The 25,734-nt window shown below is 40.0% G+C and overlaps 1 protein-coding gene across 1 annotated transcript; it reads left to right on the top strand.

Moving 5' to 3' along the window:
• The first annotated feature begins 9,174 nt into the window (after nucleotides 1-9,174).
• On the top strand, nucleotides 9,175-10,289 carry LOC127204369 (60S ribosomal protein L29-like). Its single transcript, XM_051163317.1, has 2 exons — nucleotides 9,175-9,384; nucleotides 9,863-10,289. The coding sequence occupies exons 1-2, from the start codon at nucleotides 9,224-9,226 to the stop codon at nucleotides 10,173-10,175; spliced, it is 474 nt and encodes a 157-aa protein (XP_051019274.1). The 5' UTR covers nucleotides 9,175-9,223; the 3' UTR covers nucleotides 10,176-10,289.
• Nucleotides 10,290-25,734: the final 15,445 nt, after the last annotated feature.

Raw genomic sequence — 25,734 nt, 5'->3', positions numbered from 1 at the left:
CTGTCTGTTTGCTTATGGGGACTCATGACACCAAGGTTGGCCTTTAATTCACTATGTAGTGGAAGAATGTCCTAAACTAACTTCTGATCTTCCTTTCTGAACATTTCAAGTGGGAGGGTTATAAATATGCACCATCATGCCTGGTTCAAAGTCTTTCCTTCTGTGCACTGGATTTTGGCAGTAGATTTTCCTGTCCAATTACACATTAGAAAATGACTGAGTATCTTTACTAGTCCCAGCTCTTTCTTTTGTTTTTCTTTTTTTTTCTTTGGAGGACCACTCAGCTTTCTATTCACCATCGTGTATGACCTTGGGTCGGGTCACACTACTAAGTCTCCCAATACTTCTGTATTCAACAGACTCCCTCAGTAAACTAAGTGTGGCTAATTACTTTGTACAATGAATCTCATGTAGATTGGAATAAAGCAGAGCTCTCATTAATGAGAATGGTCTATTATTAAGGCCACTTCCACCATCCTTTCTGAATAGCAAGACAAAAGTCAGATATACTGCAAGGTCCTCTGTCAACAAGGTTGATAACAATCAAGAAGCTTGGAAAGTATACATTTTTTTGCTTTGCAAAACAGAATAGTTCAGTTCAACATCTATTCCAGTTTTATGTTTTATAATTTATACTAGAAAAAAACCACTCTCCTTTGAAGGTATATCAGTCATGCATAATAAAAGTTTATTGTGGTTAATTTAAAGGTATGGCCTAATAAATGTTTATTATTAGCCCTATAATTATTATAGGTATTTCCTAACCCACTAGCAATTACAGAAAACACAGACACCTGTTCTATTTTTAAATAACTTTGGTTCACCTGGGGCAGGGCAGATATTAATCCCCTAAACTACCTCCCATAGTGGGGCAGGTATCCCATTCCCTATGCCAATTCCATGCCATCTCCTTCCAAAAATTTTCCATCAAGCTACCTACCATCCATAATCCCAAATATGCTAATGTTCATCATCTGGGCCAAATCCTCCATCTACACTGGCCACGTGCTTCTTACTCCACCCCACACATGGCACTGGCCTCCTCTTCCTTTTCCTCTGCTCTCTCTGATCCTTCTTCCAGTCTCTCACTGTTTCCTTTCCCCAGAACTTCTCTGTCCCACAGGCCCCTGAACCTTACCCATGCCTATCCCATTTGCCAGACATGGGTGTGTTGGGCCACACCTATCCCATTTGCCCAACCTGGGTATGTTGGCTTGTTATTGGTCAGACAGGAATAAGTTCTTAGACAAGGTTACAAACATTTGGGGGTACACGATTTTATGTATGAGAAATATGGCAATAAGATAATAAGGTACCAGATGTCAGATATTAGATTATATGAGGTTTATTAAATGAACATGGGGAGAGAAGAAAAGGGGGAAGGGATACCCCAGAGAGAAAGAGACAGAGACAGAGAGGGGAAGAGTAAGAAAAAGAGGGAGAGAGTAAGAGGGAGGGGCGAGGTAGGTAGGATTGTCCTTTTATATAGCCCCAGGCAGGGCCATGCCCCGAGGCAGATAGGTAATGACATCACAGGTAAGCAGACTGATGCAGAATCCTAATACATGAGTCTACATTTGGGTAGCAACCAGACCAAACGCCAACAAAAGTTGATTTGTGAGCAACATGGAGCTGATGGGCTATCTTTGGTGAAAAGTGCGTTTTCTTAGGAACTCACACTTTCTCCTCTTCTTTTATGTTTATCCTGGGAAGATGCTGAGATGTGTCACATAATGCCTCTCAAGTTTCAGTGGAGAAAACATGCAATGCTTCTACTACTGGGTGCGTTAAAACTGAATTGCTTGAACTAAAACTGATTCTGTACATATTTTACATCTAGTCTAAAGATTTCTCCCTACATGGTTACCTCTAATGTAACTTAATTTGTGACTATATTGCAGTCTTTTCTTTTCTTTTCTTTTTTTTTTTTTTTTTTTTTTTTGAGAGTTTAATTCAACATGAACTCCAAACTCTTCCCAAATCTACCCATACTTTCTCATATGCCCAACTTTGTGTCCTAAAAAAAAAAAAAAAAATCAAATCATAATTTTGCTGCCCCAAATAGTCTTAATTGTGTGGTCATTCACTGGAGCATTGGCCCACTTACTAGGGGATACATTCTTAGAGAAAACTGGCTCTTTTTTTTTCCCAGTAGCTAACAATTGCCTATCAATCGACAAGTAGAATGGCATTGTGTGACCCAGTCACTGCTTCATGCTGGGATTTGGTCTGCACTGACCTTGCACTGCTTTTATGCACACAGACACAACCACTGTGAAGCTGTGTGTACAGCTTCCCTGCTTTGTTTCCTTATAGTTACCCACCACCTCTGGCTCTGACCCTTTTGCTGTTCCCTCTTCCATAATGATCCCTGAACTTTGGGAGAGAACTAGAGATGCATATTCCTTTTAGGGCTAGGCATTTTTCAATCATTTACTTTCTGTGCGATGACCAGTTACATGTCTCTCTGTTTGAATCACCATTTCCTGAAAATAGAAGTTTCCTGAATGAGGGTTGAGAGACTAATTGATCTTTTGTTATAATAAGCAACTGAGTCTCAACCAATCATAAGCAGCCAACTCTTCAAACTGTGTTCAAGTAAAGCACCAGTGTGCCACAACACTGTGAGCTGTCCTGTTCCTCATTTCCGTTTTCTGAACCATGACTTCTTCTTTTGCTATAAGTAGAACTTCTTGAGATAGTGAAGTAGGGTTTTTGTTTTTCTGTTTTTGTTTGTTTGGTTGGTTGGTTGGTTGGTTGATTTGGTTTGTTTCGTTTTTGTCCACACTGATTCCTATTTCTAGAACTTCAAAGTAAAATCAACTAAGATCTGCAAAATGAGAACTTGTGGGTAAAGATTATAGTTTGGACTATGACAATGGACATGACCATGGCAGCTACAGAGAGGTAAAATAAGGCCCAGGAGAGACTGTTCTCTGAGCAGAAAGAACAAAAGACAGCTGAGAAATATTTCTTTTGGCAAATGGCCAAACATCAATCCAATCTCGTTTCACTGATTTGAACAAAGAATTTACTAATTTATAAACTGGCTTAATACTAAAATCAATACTTAATAATTTAAAAAAATCACTGGCTCTCATAATTGAAAATGCAGAGAGGCATCTCTAAACCCAGATGTGCAGGTCGCTGCTATATCAGAAAGGTCTTGCTCTACCTCTTGATTCTGTTTTCCCATGTTGGGTTGGCATCATCTTTCACTGGGATCTCCTCAGGAACTTTTGAGCTGTATCAATCCTGGTTGGAAATTCTAACAAGAAAATGTCTTTTCTAAAACTTCCACCAGTTTTCTGGAATGATATTTGTGAGTTCAATTAGATTAATAGCCCCCTTTTCAACAAATATTGTAGTCCTGGAATGCAGTCATATGCCTATTTTCCAGCTAACAATAGAATTAGCACCACCCATAGAGACCACAATGTCTGAGGGCATGAGGAAGGGAAGTTCCCAAAGAGAAAACTGGGAGCTGAGAGCAGAAATGGGCTATAGACAGGAGAAGCAAACTAAACAAAACTGAAAAACAAATTAGGAGAGCCCCTGCATCTGATTACAGATGAAATCGGGACAGGGAATGGTCCTTAGGGAATTGAGAGTTTCAGGGAAAAATGTAAAACAGGTTCTGGTGTCTTAACAGGAAAATGTAATGAAAAATTATGCAGGAAATGATAATGCTAATACTCAGTTGATGGTTATTAAGAGAATGAATAGCTAAATCAAAGAACATATTTTCATGCAGATGTCCCAAATAACTAGAAAAATATGTTGGAAGACTGAGCAAGCTGAAGGATTTCAAAAGTCTTTGAGGGGAAACTTCAGTACAAATTATTCATTCTTAGCAAGAAGAGTGGGCGTATTTGTGAAAACAGAAAACATTCTTGCAAAACAACATTTGTTTTCATTCTCCTCTTCATTCACATGCCAATCAGCAAACTTATAATGCAGATACAAGTGGCTTCATTTTGCTAACAAAATGCTGTATGTTTGTCCAGAATAACTTAATTAGTCACGGAGAGAAAAAAAAAATGCATTGTTATTAAATCTCTTTAATTTGAACTATTCAAAAATCTATCATTCTTTTTTTTTTCTTTAAGTAATTTATTCAGATTACATCTCAATTGTTACCCCCTCACTTGTAGCTTCCCTCCCTCTTTCACCCTATTCCTTTCTCCTAGGTCTGTGACAGAAGGGGACATTCTCCCTCACCATAAGATCACACAGCCTATTAGGTCTCATCCTTGTAACCTGTTTACCTTTGCTCTGAGTGCCATCAGGCTTCCCCATCAAGGGGAAGTGGTCAAATAGAGGGCACCAGAGTTCATGTCAGAGTCAGCCCCCCCTTCTCCACACAACTCTGGAGAATGTTCTGTCCATTGGCTACATCTGGATAGGGGTCTTAGGTTTACTGCAGGCATTGTCTTTGGTTGGTACAGTAGTTTGAGCAGACCCCCCTGGGTCCAAATCTGCCAGCCTTGATGGTCTTCTTGTAGGTTTCTTGGACCCTCTGGATCTATCTATTTCCCCATTCTCCCATACCTCTCTCACCTGGAGTCCAAATAGGAAGTCCCAGCATCTACACCAGTCTCCTGCTAAATGAAGACTCTCAGAGAACATCCTTGTTGGGCTCAATTATAAATGAGTATATACCATGTGTTTCTTTCTGGGTTTGGATTAACCCACTCAGCATGATCATTTCTAGTTCCATCCATTTGCCTGCAAATTTCAGGATTTCTTTGTTTTTAATAGCTGAGTAGTATTCCATAATGTAAACGTACCACAGTTTCTTTATCCATTCTTCAGTTGAGAGATATCTAGGTTGTTTCCAGATTCTGGCTATTACAAATAGGGCTGCTATGAACATGGTTGAGCATATGTCCATGTTGTGTGGTGGAGCATCTTTTGGGTATATTCCAAGGAGTGGAAAAGCTGGGTCTTGAGGTAACCCTATTGCTAGTTCTCTGAGAAAGCACCAGATTGATTTCCGATGTAGTTGCACAAGTTTGCACTTCCAACAGCAACGAAGCAATGTTCACCTTTCTCCAAATCCTCACCAGCATGTGGTGTCACTTGAGTTTTTTATTGGGTCTGACAACAACCAATCATGGATCAAGGAAATTCTTAAGAACCTTACTGTCCCTGATGAAATTTTAGCAACTGATGGTTTCTGAGACAGAGAGAGATAGTCATTGTTTTCAGTTGTGTACCCACAGATGAGCCCATCAAACTCCAAGGGATAGTTCCAAAACCTGTGCTCACAGGATACTAATTAAATTGGTTTTCTAATACCAAATGGTCAGTCCTAAAAACATGCAAATAATTAATGTACAGACTGACCAAATTGTGTTTATATACTTAGGGATTTACACATTTAAGAATTCCACATATATAAATACATATACATACACATGCATACACATGTGTGTGTGTGTGTGTGTGTGTGTGTGTGTGTGTGTGTGTCTATGTAATGGGGTAACTAACTGCTCTCATATTGGATGAGGCCTGTTCTGCAAGAAGGAATTTGCAGCAGGTGCTGTAAACCCAGTGCAAAAAGTCAGCTGAAAGAAGTGTCAGATGGAGAGGAACCATAGAGTAAGGAAGAACAGGACAGCACTCCTGAATAAAATGAAATCCACACACTGAAAATGAGAACTTTTGTCTTTGTACATCAAATTACCTGGCAATTTTTTTCTATTAGAATAATGGATAATGGTCCAGCAAGACATAGATTTTTGTTCCAAGAACAGAATGAAGATTGTGAAGAAGGCAAGTGGGAAATGAGTATAGAGAGCTAAAGCTGATGTCCATGAGAATATACATAATAAGTTGTCATCTAGATTTCAGAAGACTTGGAGACAGATTCATGAGTAGAAGCTGGGGATGTGGCAGCTGGTGTGGCATGGTAGAATGGGCTGTAGCTGCGATCAGTAACAGAAATAGGGAAGGAAGTTCACTTGTCAGTGACCATGACAAGACAAACATTTGACACATAATTTTAGTGGCTGGGGAGTCCTGGAGCAGTTGGTTCCATAACTGATGGCAATGGGAGAGTAGAGAAGGCCTTTAGCATTGTCCTGCCTCAAGAGGCTGACTGGAGCCTTAAGAAGACTAGATGAAATTATACAAAGGAGGGGAGCCTGGAGACTTCAGGCTGGAATTCACATTTGCACACTTCTCTGACCTTGTCGTTCCCTTCCACAGGATGTTTCTATCACTCAGAACTGACATCTCTCTTATAGATAGCTTATGTTTTCTTAGACGTATAAATAGCTTCACTCTTTACCCGGACCTTGAACTAGGTAACATTGGCCTTCAGCGTCTTGGTAACTTGGTTTAATTTTAGTATATGCTTCAGAATTCTGATTGGAGCGTTGTATGGTTAAGAGAACCTGCCAAAAGCGAGGAGGCAGAAAGCCACTGATTCTCTTGGACTTGAAGGAACAAAGGGAGGTGGTACACATGAGGAGAATGGAGCAGCTGCAGCCAGGAGAAAACTAAAACATAGCCAAGCTTCTGTCCAACAGGAAAAGTAGGGAGGAGGAGGGAGGGGAGAGAGGAAGTGGGGAAGGGAAGATGTGAATTCTCTGACCTCTGCTTCCCACCCTACCCTCATCCATCTCTTACCAATGCCGACCATTTAGAAACTACGTGAGAGCCAGAAAATTAGTAGAGGTTATCTAAGGGGAAAAGGTTAGAGAAAGGTGAAAACTGTGTCTGGAGGCACAACAGATATGCCCACCACACTTATTTTTTCCACCATATTTAACTGCTAATATTTCCATTCTTCTTTGTATTCTTGACTGCTGTTAAGGATAAGTTCCTTTGCACTTGCCGGAACTATTTAGATACCAGCTTCTTGTGTTTTATGATCTTTAATTGAAGTTAATGAATAGTTCAAGGCATTAAAAACTTGTCAAAGCTGCTTTTTACATCTTCTCTTGCATTTCTTCCTATATGTTAATCTTAGTAATTTTTAAATAATTCAAAGACAAAAACAAAACAAAACAAGATTGGAAGAAACACACAGAATAAGAGGTTTTATATCACTGCAAAATAAACTACCCAGGTACTATATATATTTAATAATTTAGCTGAAGACTTTTATATTCTTTGGTCTGACCAGGGGAAAGCCTTGTCCAACATTATTCCTAATTGTTTTCCTTAATAATAATCTCATTTTTATTATTATTATTATTTGTGGCCAAGTCCTTTAGAAAAGCTGACCCTTCCCAATGCATCTTAAGAAATAAATCAAGATGCAACAGAATGCTAAATACTATTTTTCACTGGTTTCATCATTATAATTCAGCTGCCAAATCTGAGGACTGGGTGGTCCGAAACCACACATTTTTAATGAAACATGCATGTGTGGGGAACTCTTGGCATCACAAACAAAACTCTAATGACTTGACTGCTCACATCAAGAGTACAATCGAAGTAATAGGGCCAACAGACCATATTGGAGTGAACACTGGGATCCTGTGTTTCTGTTTATCTCAAGCTAAGTGAGTTTTTTTTTTTAATTTATTCTTGTTACATCTCAATGTCTATCCCATCCCTTATATCCTCCCATTCCTCCCCCCCCCCATTTTCCCATTATTCCCCTCCCCTATGACTGTTCCTGAGGGGGATTACGTCCCCCTGTATATTCTCATAGGGTATCAAGTCTCTTCTTGGCTACTTGCTGTCCTTCCTCTGAGTGCCACCAGGTCTCCCCCTCCAGGGGACATGGTCAAATGTGAGGCACCAGAGTATGTGAGAAAGTCGTATCACACTCTCCACTCAACTGTGGAGAATATTCTGACCATTGGCTAGATCTGGGAAGGGGTTTAAAGAATTCTTATCCTATCTTAAAAGAATATATACCACATGTTATAACATAACAGTATTACTGTATTATTTGAGAAGTTTGACACCTTAAAGATATTTGGAAAGGTTAAGAAACTTATAGTAACACTGGCAACTCTAAAAGGGTGATTTGATTTGCCTCACCTAGTATCAAAGAAGTCATGGTCTCCACAGATTAGATACAAGGATGTGTTACCAGTGTAACCAAAGCTAAGTGAGTTTTAAAACTTAAAGCGCTGATAGTATGTTTTATATAAGGCTATAATAGAGTTATATAAGGTTACAAGACCCAGGTATAGGTCAGATATTGGCAAAGAGTACAGTCCTCCTTGATTTGGGAAGTCAAGAATTTCCTAAGGTTGAAAATATCCTTGGAGCTAACAAGTTAAGTGAATAAAACAGGCTTCAGAAAACACCCAGTGTCCTCTGTCCTAGCCCTACCTGGACATTACTTTGGAGGCATTGTTAAGTATTGGTAGTGGAAGACACTATGAAATGAACTTGTTTATATAAAATACACTTGGTTGACATATGGTCTGTACCTTTGTATACATGAAATATAATGTACAAAACAAACAAAGACAATTCTTGTAACTTTGTAATAAAAACTACTTAATTTCTTCAAGTTGACATCAGTGATAAATCTGAGGGGAAAATGAAAACATAAGAATAAGCCAAAGAATTAACACCCAGTGAATCTCACTCAAAATTGTGAAAAAGACTGATTCATAAAAGAAGACAAAATTGATTCATAAAAGAAGAAATATGAAATATATAAACATAACCAAATGTTTAAACTTAGAAGCTAGCCCTCTTGCACACTGCTAGTGAAAATGGTAAAGCCAGTTTTGTTGTAGATATCCTTGGACCAAATTAATCAACAATAACCTTCTTTCCAAAACTAAGTGATTCAAGATACATGTAGAAAAGTCTATTAAAAATGTTTCTTATGGGATTGTTCATATTGGTGAAAAATTGGAAACAAGTCACATCACTATGTAAAAATAAAATTAATAATAATGATTCACAAAACATTTATTTTATATAGTGTAAAATTAATATTAACCACAAACAATCATATTTTAAAGACATGAAATACCTATGTCATGTGAGGGTATTTGAAAGAGTAAATACACAAAAACATTACCCATAAAAGAAAAAATGGCAACATGGACATTATTAAAATTAACACATTGTACTCATTATTATTAAAGGGAAAAAGTAAAATGCAAAAGCAAGCCATAAAATTAAAGGAATTATCCCCAATACATGTTTCACAATGGATATCATTCAATAAAATGAAGAAAACCGGCCGGTTACCGTGAGTGTTGGCCGTGAGGCATCCGATGCCATCGGTGCAGACATGGCCAAGTCCAAGAACCACACCACACACAACCAGTCCCGCAAATGGCACAGAAATGGCATCAAGAAACCCCTGTCACAAAGATACGAATCTCTTAAGGGGGTTGACCCCAAGCTCCTGAGGAACATGTGCTTTGCCAAGAAGCACAAGAAAGGCCTGAAGTCTCTTCTTGGTAACCTGCTGTCCTTCCTCTGAGTGCCACCAGGTCTCCCCATCCAGGGGACATGGTCAAATGTGAGGCACCAGAGTACATGAGAAAGTCATATCCCACTCTCCACTCAACTGTGGAGAATGTTCTGACCATTGGCTAGATCTGGGTAGGGGTTTAAAGTTTACTGCCTGTATTGTCCTTGGCTGGTGCCTTAGTTTGAGTGGAACCCCTGGGCCCAAATCTGCCTATCATAAGGTTCTACTTGTAGGTTTCTAGGTTATCAAGAAGAGACTTGATACCCTATGAGCATATACAGGGAGAGGTAATCCCCCTCAGGAACAGTCATAGGGGAGGGGAATAATGGGAAAAAGGGAGGGAGGGAAGAATGGGAGGATACAAGGGATGGGATAACCATTGAGATGTAACAAGAAAAAATTAATTAAAAAAATTAAAAATAAATAAAAAATTTAAAAAAATTTTTTTAAAAGAAAGAAAGGCCTAAAGAAGATGCAGGCAAACAACGCAAAGGCAATGAGTGCCCGTGCAGAGGCCATTAAAGCCCTTGTGAAGCCTAAGGCCATTAAGCCCAAGATGTCAAAGGGCCCCAGCTGCAAACTCAGCCGGCTCGCTTTCATTGCTCATCCCAAGCTTGGGAAGAAGATTCGAAGCTACATGAGCAAGGGTCGTAGGCTGTACCAACAGCCCAAGGTGCAAACCAAGGCAAAAGACGCAGCTAAGGCCCAGGCTGCAGCCCCAGCTCGGGCTTCCAAAGCTGCCCAGGCCCCTGTGAAGGCCCCATAGAAAAGGCTTCTGCCTATGTGAAGACAGATGGGCTGGTGTGACACACCCACCTACACACTATTTACAGATGACCAGTGTCCTATGCTGTTTTTACAAATAAACCTGAGGCAAGCTCTGTTAAAAAAAAAAAAAAAATGAAGAAAACCAAGGTAATAAATAATGTGCAGACAGTTGAGATGTTTCTATGTGATTTTACACAGTTAGGAAGTAACATATGAAAGAAGAATAAAATTACTTACTTACTTAATTAATTAATTAAGATACCTTGTTGACTTAAAGAGAAGGTGCCAATCAGTTATAGGTATTAGGTCATTGAGTTTCTGTCTGCCAATTGACAAGTGGATGTTGTGTTAATTTAGTTGAGTTTGCAATATCCTAGTCCTTTGCTATTAAGGAAGTGATGCTGGTTCTTGTGGTCACCTGAGATTTCAAAGACCATTTCCAAGAAAAATGTTCTTTATCTGCTTGGGAACTTTGTGACATACTTTAACTGCAGTGTCCACAGGACTTACATACTGATTCCCTGAAAGGATTTGCCTCATCCTTATAAGAATCAGACTCATTCCATTTGTGACACAGATTTTTTTTTAATTCCAATAGTATATTAACTACTTTTCTACTGCAGTGAAAAGGACCATGACCAAAGCAACCTATGAAGAACACATGTAATTGGGGATTTTCTTACAGTGTCAACGGGTGAGTCCATGGCCATCATGGTGGGAAGAATGGCAGCTGCCTCAAGCAGTAGCTCAGAGCTTATTCGCAAGTTGGAGGCAGAGAGGGGGGCAGGAGGGGGTGAGGAGAGAGAGAGACAGAGGGAGAGGGGGGGGCGCACATCAGCTGGAATGCCATGGGCTTAGGAAATCTCAAAGCCCACCCCCAGCGACATACCTTCTCCAAGAAGCCCACACCTCCTAATCCTTCCCAAACAGTTCTGCCAACACTGACCAAGCATTCAAGCACATGAGCCTGTGGAAGTCATTTTCCCTCAAACCACCACTAACAAGAACTGGTGCATTTAACGAGGTAGAAGTGTAGTAAAAAGATTCATAGCCTTGAAGCTTCATTGTTTTGTTTTGTTTTCCATCGCTGTGGGTGACCAGCATTCTTTTCCTGTTCTTCACTAACATTCATTTTCACTATCGCTTGTACTCATTGCATTCACGGGAATAAATAAAGGAGATGCTATTGAGATGACAATGGCTAGTGGACAGATGGGGACATTATTTTGATTGAAGGAATAAGAAAGGAAACAATATATAAACATAATTGCCGGGAGGTAGTGTGACAATCTTTTACATTTATTTTCCAAATGGTAGCTGTTATTTTTTTAATGACTTGAGAAGACTCAAACAAGAAGTTAGTTTATTGTTGCTTTCAGATAACCTGGTAATTTTCCATGAACAGAAAATAAGAACATTAAGAACATCAATAATGTCTCAGTCTGAGAAAAATTGCTTTGTGTAGAAAGAAAAACTCTGTAATTTATCCCAAACTGTACTCACCAGATTCATAGCATGAAGCCATCCTTGTAAGTCATAGTATTGTGGTTAACTAAACCTATGGGATCCTCAGAGAATCTTTTAAGATGAATCACACAACTCAGACACTATTTTTAGAGTCACAGATTGTATATAAAAACATGAAATATTATATTCGTATGTACCTCTACTTGTAATTATAGAGGAAACAAGGATTTTAAAGATGTCGTTTGAGGAACTTTTAAATAGACAAAGAAATGGGGACATGAGAATTAAAAGAGTAACATATTTTTCCCATTTCTTTCTTTTATTTTTGAAAATATTATGTATTTTGTAGGCTTTGATCTTTCAAAACCTAATTTATTTTTATTGCGTGTGCACATGCACATGTGAGCAGGTGCCTGCAGAGATCAAATAAAGGGCTTGTTATCCCCTGAAACTGAAATTACAGGCAGTTGTGAGCCTCCTGATATGGTGCTTGAAACTGAACCTGTAGCCTTTGCAAGAACATTGCTGCTCTTAACCGCTGAGCCATCTTCCAAGCCCCCTGTTCTTTGTTACTATAAATGAAATTAAAATATATATGTTGTGGATCCACGACTAAATGTAATCAACATAATATCCGCATACATAAGACTGTAGAGTACTGTATATTTCCAGTATCCTGAAATGTTTTAAAACACTGGTAGGTGAGAAAGCCATAAGCAGTGTCCTGAACTCCAGACTCAGTGATAAGCTGAGCCCACATTTAGTGAATCTTTCCTGGTCCCTGTGCATGAAAATGAATGTGTCTTAGCTTTTTAATTGTTCCATTAATGTTAAATGGTTATTTTCCAAATGCCATAAATAGAATTTTAAAACACTGCCTATTAGTCAATTGTTTTACAATGTTTTGTTTTGAAGACAAATTCATGTTTGAGTCGGGCAAAGCAACCACATGTTTTGAAACTCTGGATACTAATTAAAAATGTGCTTTTCATAAATGCCTCAACTTCTGCTTAACCTTTGTGAATAACTTTAAGTGTGCTCTACAAGTAGCATTTTGGATTTTAATGAAATTAGAATATGCTGCAAAAATAGCTCATCTGTAGAAATGTGTTGGGTGCATCCTATCTTTTGGCCTTTTTAACCCTGATCGCTTCTGGTTTTTATGTTTCTTTCTGAGTCTCTTCCTTTTTAAAATATATTTTATTACTTTATTCATATTGCATCTCAACTGTTATCCCATCCGTTGTATCCTCCCATTCTTCCCTCCCTCCCATTTCCCCTTACTCCCTTCCCCTATGTCTGAGTCTTTTCTTTTCCCTTTTGCTACTTGTACACATTCATATACTCATAACACACAATCTGTAGCTACTTATTTGAAAGATTTAGTCTATTTTTATACAAATACTGATTTTCTGCAAATTTGTAGAATAGTACTCTGATGTATTTTCCTATAATTAAAGAATGAATATATGTTGAATCACCCTTCACAGCCATGTGGCTATAATCATTGGAGAATATACTTTGCTATTTTCTCCTTACCACACTTCCTAGATTTTTGTGAATATTGCCAAGAACTACAAAGAATGTGGGATTGGTAAGCTAATTAATTAGCCCATTTGGAGTAGAAGGCACGAGACTCTTAGCTCAGTCTCAGAGGACACTGTTCAGAGCACTGTAAGCTGTGTAAGCTGTATGATATACGAATCAGTTGGGGCTGGGTAGTCCATGATCAGTTCTTTGCGTTTTGACCAGTTGTGACTTACTGTACTCATCTCCATCTGGAAAACCATTTGCTTGATGAGGGTGAGAGCTACAATTATCTGTGGGTATAAGGTTAAGGATTTAGAATAGTTATTAATTGTCCTTGTTTAAGGAAGTGGTAATAATAAGTTCCCCTCTAGGACCTAGGGACTAGCCATCTATGGGCGTGAATTCTCTCCTATGGAGTGGGCTTTCAGTCTAACCAGACAGCTGTTGCTTACTCCCAAGATACAAGTGACACCATGGCAACTTCGGATGTATTTTGCAATGTTGGCCATTGTGTTCGGTGTGCATCACAACTGGATGGGACTACTGATTGCTCTTCTCCCTCCACAGCTTGTATAGCTCCTTGTGGTACTGTGAGAACTAGTCCTCAGTGATGAGGCCTCCAGGTCAGATGCAACCTGATTCCTCCAAGTCTTGTGTCCGAAGCCTGTGGTAGCTTCAGCAATGTTGTACTGCAACAAGCCAGTTCTTCTGTAAATTCCTCCTTGAGCATGGCTGTGTGCCTGACAAGATGTGCGGGTGCTTGCATGCGAGTTAACACTGAAGTGGTTTCCCAGACCACTGTCAAGGCTCTGGTGATTGACGATAAAGAAGGAAAGACATGTCCTTGGTGTCAGTAGTTTCCTGTTAAGGTTGAGGTTAACCTAGTGCTGTTTCCTTTAACAAGATATGCTGTCTCTTCTACAGCTTTGTTTATTTGAACACCGTGTAATATGTTAGGAAACTTGCCTAAGAAGTGAATAGGGAAAACAGAAGATAGGTTGGTCAAAAGGACCACAGATTCATCTACTTAGTAATATCTACTGATATACTCCAAAGATTTTCTTTCTATATATGTTTTATATGTTTATGTACATATATGTATACACATTTCCTTTGATCAGAATGGGATTACAGCAAAATTCTGTTTTGTTTTCTTTACTTCACTAGTACATGACATTAAATTGTGTTTACATTATACCACTGCCACGTTTCCATACAACTATCTGTCAAATACCATGCAAGCTACTAGGAGATTTAGTGAAATGAGACAATGTTCCACCTGAAGTATTCCCAGTGAAAGGAAAAGGAATACAATTTAAAACTATCCACAGTGTAATAAGCATGAGCTAGAATGAAGGAAGAGCACAGGTAAGCTATTTCCTTAGACAAGGGTACATTTGCTTCGCCTGTGAAGATTTCCCAAGGGGCATTTAGGCCCTCGGGTTGTTTTATGCCCACTCACTTGCACTTGCCCAACTTGTAGCTTTTCCTGTGATGAGTCTAACCTGAAGTGGGAAAAGCAGAGTCATGAAGCTCGGTCAGGGCAAAGGCTAGGCTGAGAAGTGATCTCTAATTTTCTGACAGCCCTTCTTCTGCTTTAGAGAAAAAGATCTGTGACCTCCTGGCAGTCCTGTAAGGTCACAGAGCAGGGTAAGAGATCTCTAAGGAAAAGTTGACATCAGCTCTTGATGTTAAAAACATGGGTAACTTTAATGTCTGATCCAAATCTTTCACGAATCAATGTGTTGGCTTGTTGCTTTCAAAATTACTAGACTTGTTCAGTAAACTGTGATTAAAAATCATTTGTGACTAGGTACATTCTATTAAACATATACTTATATGTATTCAGTAACAATTAGTAAAAACAAACAAACAAAAATCCTGCCATGAATATGAAGGAGAGCAAGGAGGGGTATGTGATAATGTTTAGAGGGAGGAAAGGGAAAGAGAAATGCTGTAAAAAAAATTTACAACTTAGAAAAATTCACTTTTCATACTTTTAATTAAAATTCATGTAAACTAAAATTTAAAAATTTTAAAAGAATAGTTGTGAAGCCAATAACGAAGGCCCAGTGGTTAGCGTAATGAAATGCTGATCTTACTCAGTTTGGCCCCCAGCACCTGTGTCTAGTGGCTCACAACTGCCTAGAACCCCAGCTTTAGAGGGTCTGCCCTCTTCTGGCCTCTACAAGCATCATATACATACGGGATATTCACATACTGACATGCACACACACATTCACACAGCACACTCACATACTGACATGCACACACACATTCACACAGCACGCTCACATACTGACATGCACACACACATTCACACAGCACGCTCACATACTGACATGCACACACACATTCACACAGCACGCTCACATACTGACATGCACACACACATTCACACAGCACGCTCACATACTGACATGCACACACACATACACACAGCACGCTCACATACTGACATGCACACACACATTCACACAGCACGCTCACATACTGACATGCACACACACATTCACACAGCACGCTCACATACTGACATGCACACACACATTCACACAGCACACTCACATACTGACATGCACACACACATTCACACAGCACACTCACATACTGACATGCACACACACATTCACACAGCACACTCACATACTGACATGCACACACACATTCACACAGCACGCTCACATACTGACATGCACACACACATTCACACAGCACGCTCACATACTGACATGCGCACACACATTCACACAGCACGCTCACATACTGACATGCACACACACATTCACACAGCACGCTCACATACTGACATGCACACACACATTCACACAGCACACTCACATACTGACATGCACACACACATTCACACAGCACACTCACATACTGACATGCACACACACATTCACACAGCACACTCACATACTGACATGCACACACACATTCACACAGCACACTCACATACTGACATGCACACACACATTCACACAGCACGCTCACATACTGACATGCACACACACATTCACACAGCACGCTCACATACTGACATGCACACACACACATTCACACAGCACACTCACATACTGACATGCACACACACATTCACACAGCACGCTCACATACTGACATGCACACACACATTCACACAGCACACTCACATACTGACATGCACACACACATTCACACAGCACGCTCACATACTGACATGCACACACACGTTCACACAGCACGCTCACATACTGACATGCACACACACATTCACACAGCACGCTCACATACTGACATGCACACACACACATTCACACAGCACACTCACATACTGACATGCACACACACATTCACACAGCACGCTCACATACTGACATGCACACACACATTCACACAGCACACTCACATACTGACATGCACACACACATTCACACAGCACGCTCACATACTGACATGCACACACACATTCACACAGCACGCTCACATACTGACATGCACACACACATTCACACAGCACGCTCACATACTGACATGCGCACACACATTCACACAGCACGCTCACATACTGACATGCACACACACATTCACACAGCACACTCACATACTGACATGCACACACACATTCACACAGCACACTCACATACTGACATGCACACACACATTCACACAGCACACTCACATACTGACATGCACACACACATTCACACAGCACGCTCACATACTGACATGCACACACACATTCACACAGCACACTCACATACTGACATGCACACACACATTCACACAGCACGCTCACATACTGACATGCACACACACATTCACACAGCACGCTCACATACTGACATGCACACACACATTCACACAGCACGCTCACATACTGACATGCACACACACACATTCACACAGCACGCTCACATACTGACATGCACACACACACATTCACACAGTATGCTCAATCGTCACACACGCACAGCACACTCACATACTGATATGCACACACACACACATTCACACAGCATACTCACATACTAACATTCACACACACACACAAACACACACATACACACACACCATACACACACACACACTCACTGTCCTAAATAGGGTAACTATTGCTGTGATAAAACAGCATACCCAAAACAACTTTGGGCTATTCTTGGTTGTCACCCTGACTACATCTAGAATTAACCGAAACTCAAAAATAGGCACACCTGTGAGGAATTTCTGCTTAATTTGAAGTGGGAAAATCCACTTCTGCAGTCAAATGCTCTACCACTGAGCTATACCCCCTCTGAAAATCCACTTCTAATATGGATCTTTGAGAGGGAAAAGACACACCTTTAATCCAATCTTTTGATGTAAGGAGGCCCATGCTAATCCAAGCCACACCCCTTCCACTGGAAACCTTTATAAGGACATGGAAGAAGGAAGGTTTTGCTCTTTTCCTGCTTGATTTCCCCTCAACAAGTCCATTTCTTCACTGTCATTAAACTCTACTTCCTCAGGATTCCAGTATACCCTGAAGACTAGTTGAGCCACCCAGCCTCATGGACGTAACAACTACTTGATTCTTGGGCCTTCAGTTCATAGGCAACCATTGTTGGATTAACTGGACCACAGCCTATAAGCCATTCTAATAAATCCTCGATAGATAGATAGATCGATAGATAGATAGATAGATAGATAGATAGATAGATAGACAGATGATCAGTATTCATTCTATTCTTTCTATTACTCCAGAGAACCCTGACTACAGGGAAGAAAGAAATTATTTGGGCTACACTTCCACATCACCATTCATCATTAAAGGAAGTCAGGACAGGAACTGAAACAGAGTAGGGACTTGGAGGCAGGAGCTGATGCAGAAGCCATGGAGGAGTGCTCCTAACTGGCCTGCTCATTATGGTTTGCTCAGCCTGATTTCTTATGGAACCCAGGACCACAGGGCTGGCACCACCCACAATGGACTGGTGAGGGCCTCCCTCATCAGTCACTAATTATGAAAATGCCCTACAGTTGAATCTAATGGAGGCTTCTTCTCAATTGAGGTTTCCTCCTTTCAGGTAACTCTAGCTTTTGCCAATTTGTACATAAAACTGTACAAACACAAATAAATACAAATAAACAATATATCTTGTTTTAGAAGAACAGTTTTTAACTAAAGATCAGCAAGTAACTTTTTTTTTTTTTTGCAAATCTTTCAAAACTTCAAATGATTGTGTGACTTGGCTAACCACTGTCCTAAACTATGTATAGTGTTAGTTTTCATGGACCAAGTCTCTCATTTCTTCTTCTAGCTATAAAATGAAACAGTTATGCCACGGATGCTCAACTCTGTTCCAGCATAGGAATAAGTAATTTTTCTCAGTGGATATTTTGTTTTCCTTCAACTCAAGACCTTCCCACTCAAAGAAGGGTTTGTTTCCATAGAGTTAGTTATATTCTTATAGAAAACATGAACAGAAACATGTTTCATCCTCTCTCCAAGGGAATGTGCATAACAGAATTAGCATGAGGCCTGCATCTGCTATCCTGAAAACAGGATTCTTTGAAACTGGCTAGTGTTTGGAAACTTGGATTCCTAAACTGTCCCGACAATTTGCTAACTAATAAAAGTGGCTCCCTATGTCTACCCTGTCTCTGAAAACTATGGTTTCTGTTGAATGTCCACTTTGCTTCTAACCACAAGAAAACTTGGCAGAGGCAGGGAATGATTATGAAACTGGTCCTCAACAAAGATAAATAAACATATATAGATATTTACATATGGGCAGTGAGGCTCATGAGCTTGCTGATGACACTTCTCATTTGTCATAATTCAGTGTCAATAACTTGAGCCCCAAATGACCCCATAAGGCAAAGCTCCTGAGAACTTCACCTAGTTTCCCCATGTGGAGTCCTGTGAGACTTCCTCATCAATTACCAAAGATGGGAGTGGTCCTGGGACCACTAGTGGATTCCTACATAAAGGGAAAAATACCTTTTACTAGATCATAGACGTTCTACAGCAGTAAAAAAAAAAAAAAAAAAAAGGAATAAATTTTGGATATAATTTAATATCTGGATGAAATCTAGAAATGTAAATTAATATCTAAGAATCATTGAACCAACAGAAGGCTCCCCAAAGGTGCTAACTTTTGATATATCCCAATATTTCAATGTTTGGTTGTTAAGATGTTGTTCAAACAGGTTTCCCAGGAGAGGAGTACTGGATGTCCATTAGAGGTGACACTATTATGCAGACCAAAATCTAGTTTCTTATGTAAAGCCTATCAAAAAGCAAAGGTATAATGAGATAGATGTTTTTATCCTGTTGGCCTTTCTTTGGATGTTATTGAAGTTATTTTCTCTTTTAAATGTCTTATGGTGAACTTCATGTGTGTATATGTGTGTGTGTCTGTGTAAATGTATACATGCATGCATAGGTATATATGTTATATGTATGTGTGTGTGCACACATGCACATGGCCTTACCTTTGTTTGAGCTTTAGAGATCCAGGAATGGAAATTTATAGAAAAACCAGTGAATAAGTGAATAATGAAGTGATTATGAAGACAACCTAGGTATAGTGAAATCTATGGTCGTGTCTTGCTAACAATCAGATACTTTCCAAAACCTATGCCAAACAAAGCTGAAAGGTGCCTGAGTATGTGAGAGATACTTGAAACTGCATTTTTATGTCTCAGTCTCAATATATAAGCCGTTGCTGCATCTTGATTTTTTTTTTTTATATTCAGCTTCAAGCTGGCGAGTGTGGACAAAATATCTGTCATGATGTGAGAGTTCATGTTTCTATTGTCTGAAAAAGCATTGGTTTGTTCTCATGTGACTATTCTCGGAAGTGTTTGTTCTTGCATTGCAAATCATCTACCAGGAATCAACAGGCTAGAAGGGCTGGCACTTCAGAAATAGCTAAGTCAGTGAAGTGTTTGCCACACAAACTAGAGGAACTGTTTGAACCCTAGCATTCATGTTAAACAACAGTGTTTGGGAGCTCAGGCAGACAGACCCTTAGGGCAGGGCTCACAGGCTGGCCAGCCTATCTCACTTGGTAAACTCCAGACAATGAGGAGACAATGTCTCAACAAGTAAGGTGGCTAGCTCCTGACGCTTGAAGCTGGTGTCTGTCTGGCCTCCACACAAGAATGTACACATGTGCATGCTCACTGACCAACGCATTCTCTTCTCTCTCTCTCTCTCTCTCTCTCTCTCTCTCTCTCTCTCTCTCTCTCTCTCTCTCTCTCTCTCTCCCTCCCTCCTTCCCTCTTTCCCTCCCCCCTCTGTCCCACTGTTTCACCCCCTTTTCTCTCCCTCTTTCTCTCCCTCTCACTTTACACACAAACACACATAAACAGAGTTTAAAGAAATAACAATAACAAACAAATAAAGATTAAGCACAGATAGCCTGGCATAAAATACTATCACTTATTCCATCAGTCAGTCACACAGATTTCTTTAATGATGGTAAGACATTTCTAGCATTTACAAGCAATGCTTCTGAAATGACTCGATTTACGAGAAAATACAAAGTACTTTAAAATTTATTTTATACAAGTCAATATCAGTCAATATACTTTAGCGTTATATATGTATATTATATATTATGCAAACATATATGATAATGATGATTTCAACAACAACCTTACCACTTTTGTCCTGCAAAAATCATTATTTTATAATTGACGGCTATACGCGTACTGTGTCTGCCTCTTTGGTGCCAACAGACTCTGAGTCTTTGCTCGGATGGCATGCCAGTCTTGTATGTGATGCCCTCCCTGGCCATGCAGAGGGACTTCTTTCATGTGCTTCACGTTCTTGCACGGTTAGTTTCTGTGTTCCACCAGTAGCTCCATGTCCCTCCGTCCTTGTCCTGCTGCTGAGCTGCATAGAAATATTTCAAATGCGGAGTTTCAAATGTATACAAAAGAAAATAGACAGTAACTCTTTTCAAAGAATATATTTAGAGAACTACTATGCTTATTCACATGCTCTATAATCCTTTTAAAATGTTTTTCTGAGTCCATTTACTTTGTTCATGTATGTGAGTAACTCCAGGTAACATTTTTCTGTTTTGTTTTGTTTTTTTTTTTTCCCAAACAACAACACAGAAGTAAGTCCTTATTTTTGGCTGCTTCATTTTAGAGGTCATGTCAGCCAGCCAATTTAATGACCCTGAATCAGCCCCCCCCCACTTGGTGCTTCCTATTTTAGTGTACATGTGTCTATGTAGATACATGTGAAGTGTGGAGCTGTGCTCTACCATGTAGATTGTCTCCTCTCAATGAGCCCTTACTGAAAGCTGAACTCCCATGTCCCTCATGGTCCACTGAGGCACACCAACACCACAGAAGACCCTTTCAGGAGCATCTGGCTTTCCCTCAAATGTCTAAATGCCTGTATAAATCTTCCTAACAAAGCTTTATTTTAGTTCCCTGGCCTTTACTCACTGCATCTGCCTTGGATTCTAATATCTAGAAATTTGTCTTAGTTGCCTCATTCTGAGTTGGTGTCTTCATCTTTTATTGCACAATTTTCTCCCTTCTTTCAATGTTCTCTTCTTTTTGTTGCTATTGTTATTTTGTTTTATTTGGGGGGGGGCGTTATTTGCTTTTTTATTTTTTTGAGGCATGGACTCTCTGTATGTAGTCCTGGCTTTGCTAGAGCTCACTTTGTAGATGTCTAGGCTCAAACTCACAGAGATCCACCGGCCTCTGCCTCTCAAGAGCTGGGATTAAAGTGTGAGCCCCAAAGTCCAGCTAGCTTTTCACTTCTAAGGCAACTTCTGGGAGCCTGTACCTGCAATTATGACTGACTATCTAATGTACCTTTCTTGAATGAGCAATCCTTCCTAACTACCTCTATTTCCTATATATTGGTTCCTTCTTATTGGTAAACGTTTTAACTTCATTTTTCTTTCTAAGTATGACTCCTTCTGGGCTGGTGTCTTCCTGTTACTTGTGAAAGTCAACCACTCTCGTATGTGTCACAACTCTGCTTTTCTCAGTGATACACTCCTCCTGTGCTCACTGATGGACTAGGCTCAGAGTGCTGGGCTAACGCTGAACTAGCACTCAGTGGCTGACTCAGCTTGAAGCTTTGGTATCCACTGCAGTTACCCCCCTGACCCCCCCACCCCCTGACCCCCCTCCACCCACGAACACATACTCAGACAAATGCCGAATGAGCCGCGGCATAAATGTGTGGAAATAGAATTTTAATTGTCTAAGCTTGGATCTAAACTAAAAATTTATGATTTCCAAAAAAAAGTTTGAGAACTATTGACAGAGGAAAAAATACATATTCTTTGTCCTAACATTTACAACTTTACATGACCCAAGGGACAAGTCGATGTATATCATCAGGTACTCCTAAACAACAAAATCTTCAAATTCAGTTCAGGTTAGTTTCAAGGACAGGTAAAAATATGAGAGGGAAGACAGCTTCAGTTTTATAAGACATTCTTTAATCCTGCATTGAAGAAAGAAGATTTAGAAAGAATATTTATATGGCAACCCTGACTTCAAAAACTGTAATGCTGATATTACTTTAAAAGCAAGAATTGCATGTCACAGCAACAAAGCCCACTTTTAAAACTTTCCTTAGCCTCCAGCCAGCATGATGCTTTGCTGTGCCTGTGTACTGAGGTATCTTTATACTGGGGTATATATAGCCAGTAATAGAGTCATGTGTTACTCTCGCAAACCCAGATAGAGCGTTTTCTTCATTTGTCTTCTCGGGTTTCTTCATCCCGAGGATCCTGTGCTCCGGGAATTGTTTCCCCAGAGCTTCCTTATTCTCACACTTTCAGTGTGTGCTTATTTTCCCTGTGAAAATTCCCGCGCTATAGTTTGTGAGCTCCACTCCTGAATGACCCCAGGCCCTCCTGATCTAGAAGCCATAGGGAATGCACTGAGTTTACAGTGTTTTCAACCTTAGGTTTTCTTTGCTCCTCTCAGGAATCCTACATTTCCTCTCAAGACTCACGTGTGGCACAGAGATGAACTTTAAAGTTCCCACCTGAATTTTGCTTTTTCCCCCTCAGAGAAAAGATCACTCCCACCCCCACCCCTGCAGCTTTGTTAGCGGTTTTTTCACTGTCCCTAGGCGCAGTGGCAACATTTCTCAGTGTGCCCTAGCTTACAGTGGAGACAGCAATTTCAACACTCGACATCTTCTCATCTCTTCATTCTACTTTCCTCTCTACCCATCCACCCTGAGAACAGAGTCTCTCTGTGCATGTTTTGGTACAGGGACGGTTGAGCAGAAGCACTGGCTATGTGGATACTGTTGTTGTTGTTGTTGTTGCTGCTGCTGTTGTTCTATGTGACTTTATGAATAAAATAACAGAGGTTAGTGACACCGGACAGGCGATCACCCTCTTGGTCTAAACAAGTGTGGGACCCCAATGGCTATATGAATACTCTATATATGTGTAACATGTCACCCAATTACAAGAGCTACTTGTTTCTTTGGCTTTGCATGTCCCTCTTTGGTGCTGGGACGAGAAGGGAAGTGCAAATACAGAAGTAATAATTAGTACCTTAAGATTTAAATATCTATGTGAGTAGGTCCAGAAGACAGTAACATACTGAAAAAGAATTCTGTGTCACTTACTTTAGTACAAACAGCATATGACATAGAAAAAGCAGAACATTTAAGGAAAAAAAAAAGTGCATCTCTTAGTGGGATGGCAAACTCAGGGATTTTATTTGTAATACTGGTTATGAAATTGTTAAGGACATTGATTGGCCCCAGACAAATGATTACGTAGGAATCCTCACCCAATAGTAGACAGATCAGATTGTATTATCTTAGGGCATAAAAGCCCTCTGCTGCTACAGACCATGTGTAAAACTGAAGTTATGTGAACTAGCTCCAGCAGTTGAGGAAATTAAATAAATTGGTGCATTAGAAGTCCTGAGTACCCAGCCGGGTAGTAGTGATTCACAAGGCAGGCAGATCTGTGAGTTCGAGGCCAGCCTGGTCTACAGAGCTAGTTCCAGGACAACCAGGGCTATTCGGAGTCCCAAGACAGAGTGTGTCTGCATATATTTCCTGGTGTCTTGACTACAGATGGGGCACAGCACTTATGTTTTAAAACAGATGCTGTAAACCTAAAAGCACTCACATTCAAATGCTCTTAAAGTTTAATAAAAGTGAGTTTCTGTGTTTGAATGTATCCTCCAAAGTTCGTGTGGTAGGAACTTAATCCCTTAGACCAGACTGAGAGGCTTAAGGGCCTTGGAGGTGATTGAGTCAGAGTGGTTCTACCATAGAACAGGTGTCTGGGGGAAGGGAAAGAGTTGTCATCTCTCCCTGGATGATCCAGCAAGAAAGCCCTTGCCGGTGCCCCTGGACATTGGAAGTTTGTGTTTCCAGAACTGTCAGAAGTAGATCCATGTTCTCTGTGAGGTATATGGTACTCAGTTACAGCTACATAAAGCAAAGTGAAGCATAAGCCAAGCACTTCTGCGTCCATTGTGTGAATTAACTAGTTTATCACCTGCATGAAGGAAAGAACTAATAGAGGATCATCATACGGCTAAGTGTTCAATTACACCAAACTAACACAAAAGCCGTCACACTTAGGAATGGTTGCATATCTATCAGTAGGTATTAATGAGTGTTTAATATGTGCCTGTCATTTTGGTGAGTCAGTTATTGAAATGAGTCGAAAAGGCATAGTGGTTAATTCAGTTGCTCAAATATGTTATTTTACTCCTTTTTGGACCCCCAAACTGGCCGCAGATGTGTGCTTCTTGTAGGATTCAAATCTCGTTCTATGTTTTAGGGGAATGAAATTAAAAGCAAAATCTTTCTCCAACAGAAATCCTCTCCATAAAGGTATTAAAGAACAAATATGTGTTTGTTGAACAAGCATTAAGTAGGCTGTAGTATGTATCAGGATCAGTTTGCTAAATGATTGCACATCATCATCATCATCAACAGCACACACATACACACCACACACACACACACACACACACACACACACACCTTTTTACAGTCAAGAAGGTGCAGCCATTATATACAAGTCTCAAGATAAGTTGTAAACACCCCTCAAGTAAGAGGATTACACAGCACCATTTGTCCCATGTGGTTTATCCTACCTTGCCTGGTAAGTAGGTCAGAAATTAGGTTCCTAGTCTCCCATAAAAACTGAAATGTGGAAGTGGGAACCTTTAGACGTTCATCATTACAAAGAGATGATTCCAAAGTTCCTGCTGAGGGCAACCCTAGGTTATGGAACTGGCACAAGGCCTCTCTAGTTTTCAACCACAATGGTGTAAGTTTGAAATAAAAAGAAAGCCACAGCACTTGCAGTTTATTAGGTATATGCTCTAAAGAAAATGAGAGATGGAAGGAAACCCTCTTCCGTGTTTGCAATAGGAAGCACCTAACATTGTATGTTAATTTGTGTGTGTCCTTACAGGAGCAGGCACCATTCATTACCTGAGCAGTATTAATCCCAGTGTGTTGATGAGTTCATGAAGCTCAGATAATTAACTGCCTGATCAATAGCCAATGATTAAAATTAAGGTTTTACTATTTTTAAAATTGGCAGTGACAAAGA

This window comes from Acomys russatus, chromosome 20, assembly GCF_903995435.1.
Source record: "Acomys russatus chromosome 20, mAcoRus1.1, whole genome shotgun sequence".
Lineage (NCBI taxonomy): Eukaryota > Metazoa > Chordata > Mammalia > Rodentia > Muridae > Acomys > Acomys russatus.
The sequence above is the reverse complement of the archived record's forward strand: the minus strand, read 5'-3'. Positions and strand labels throughout refer to the sequence as shown.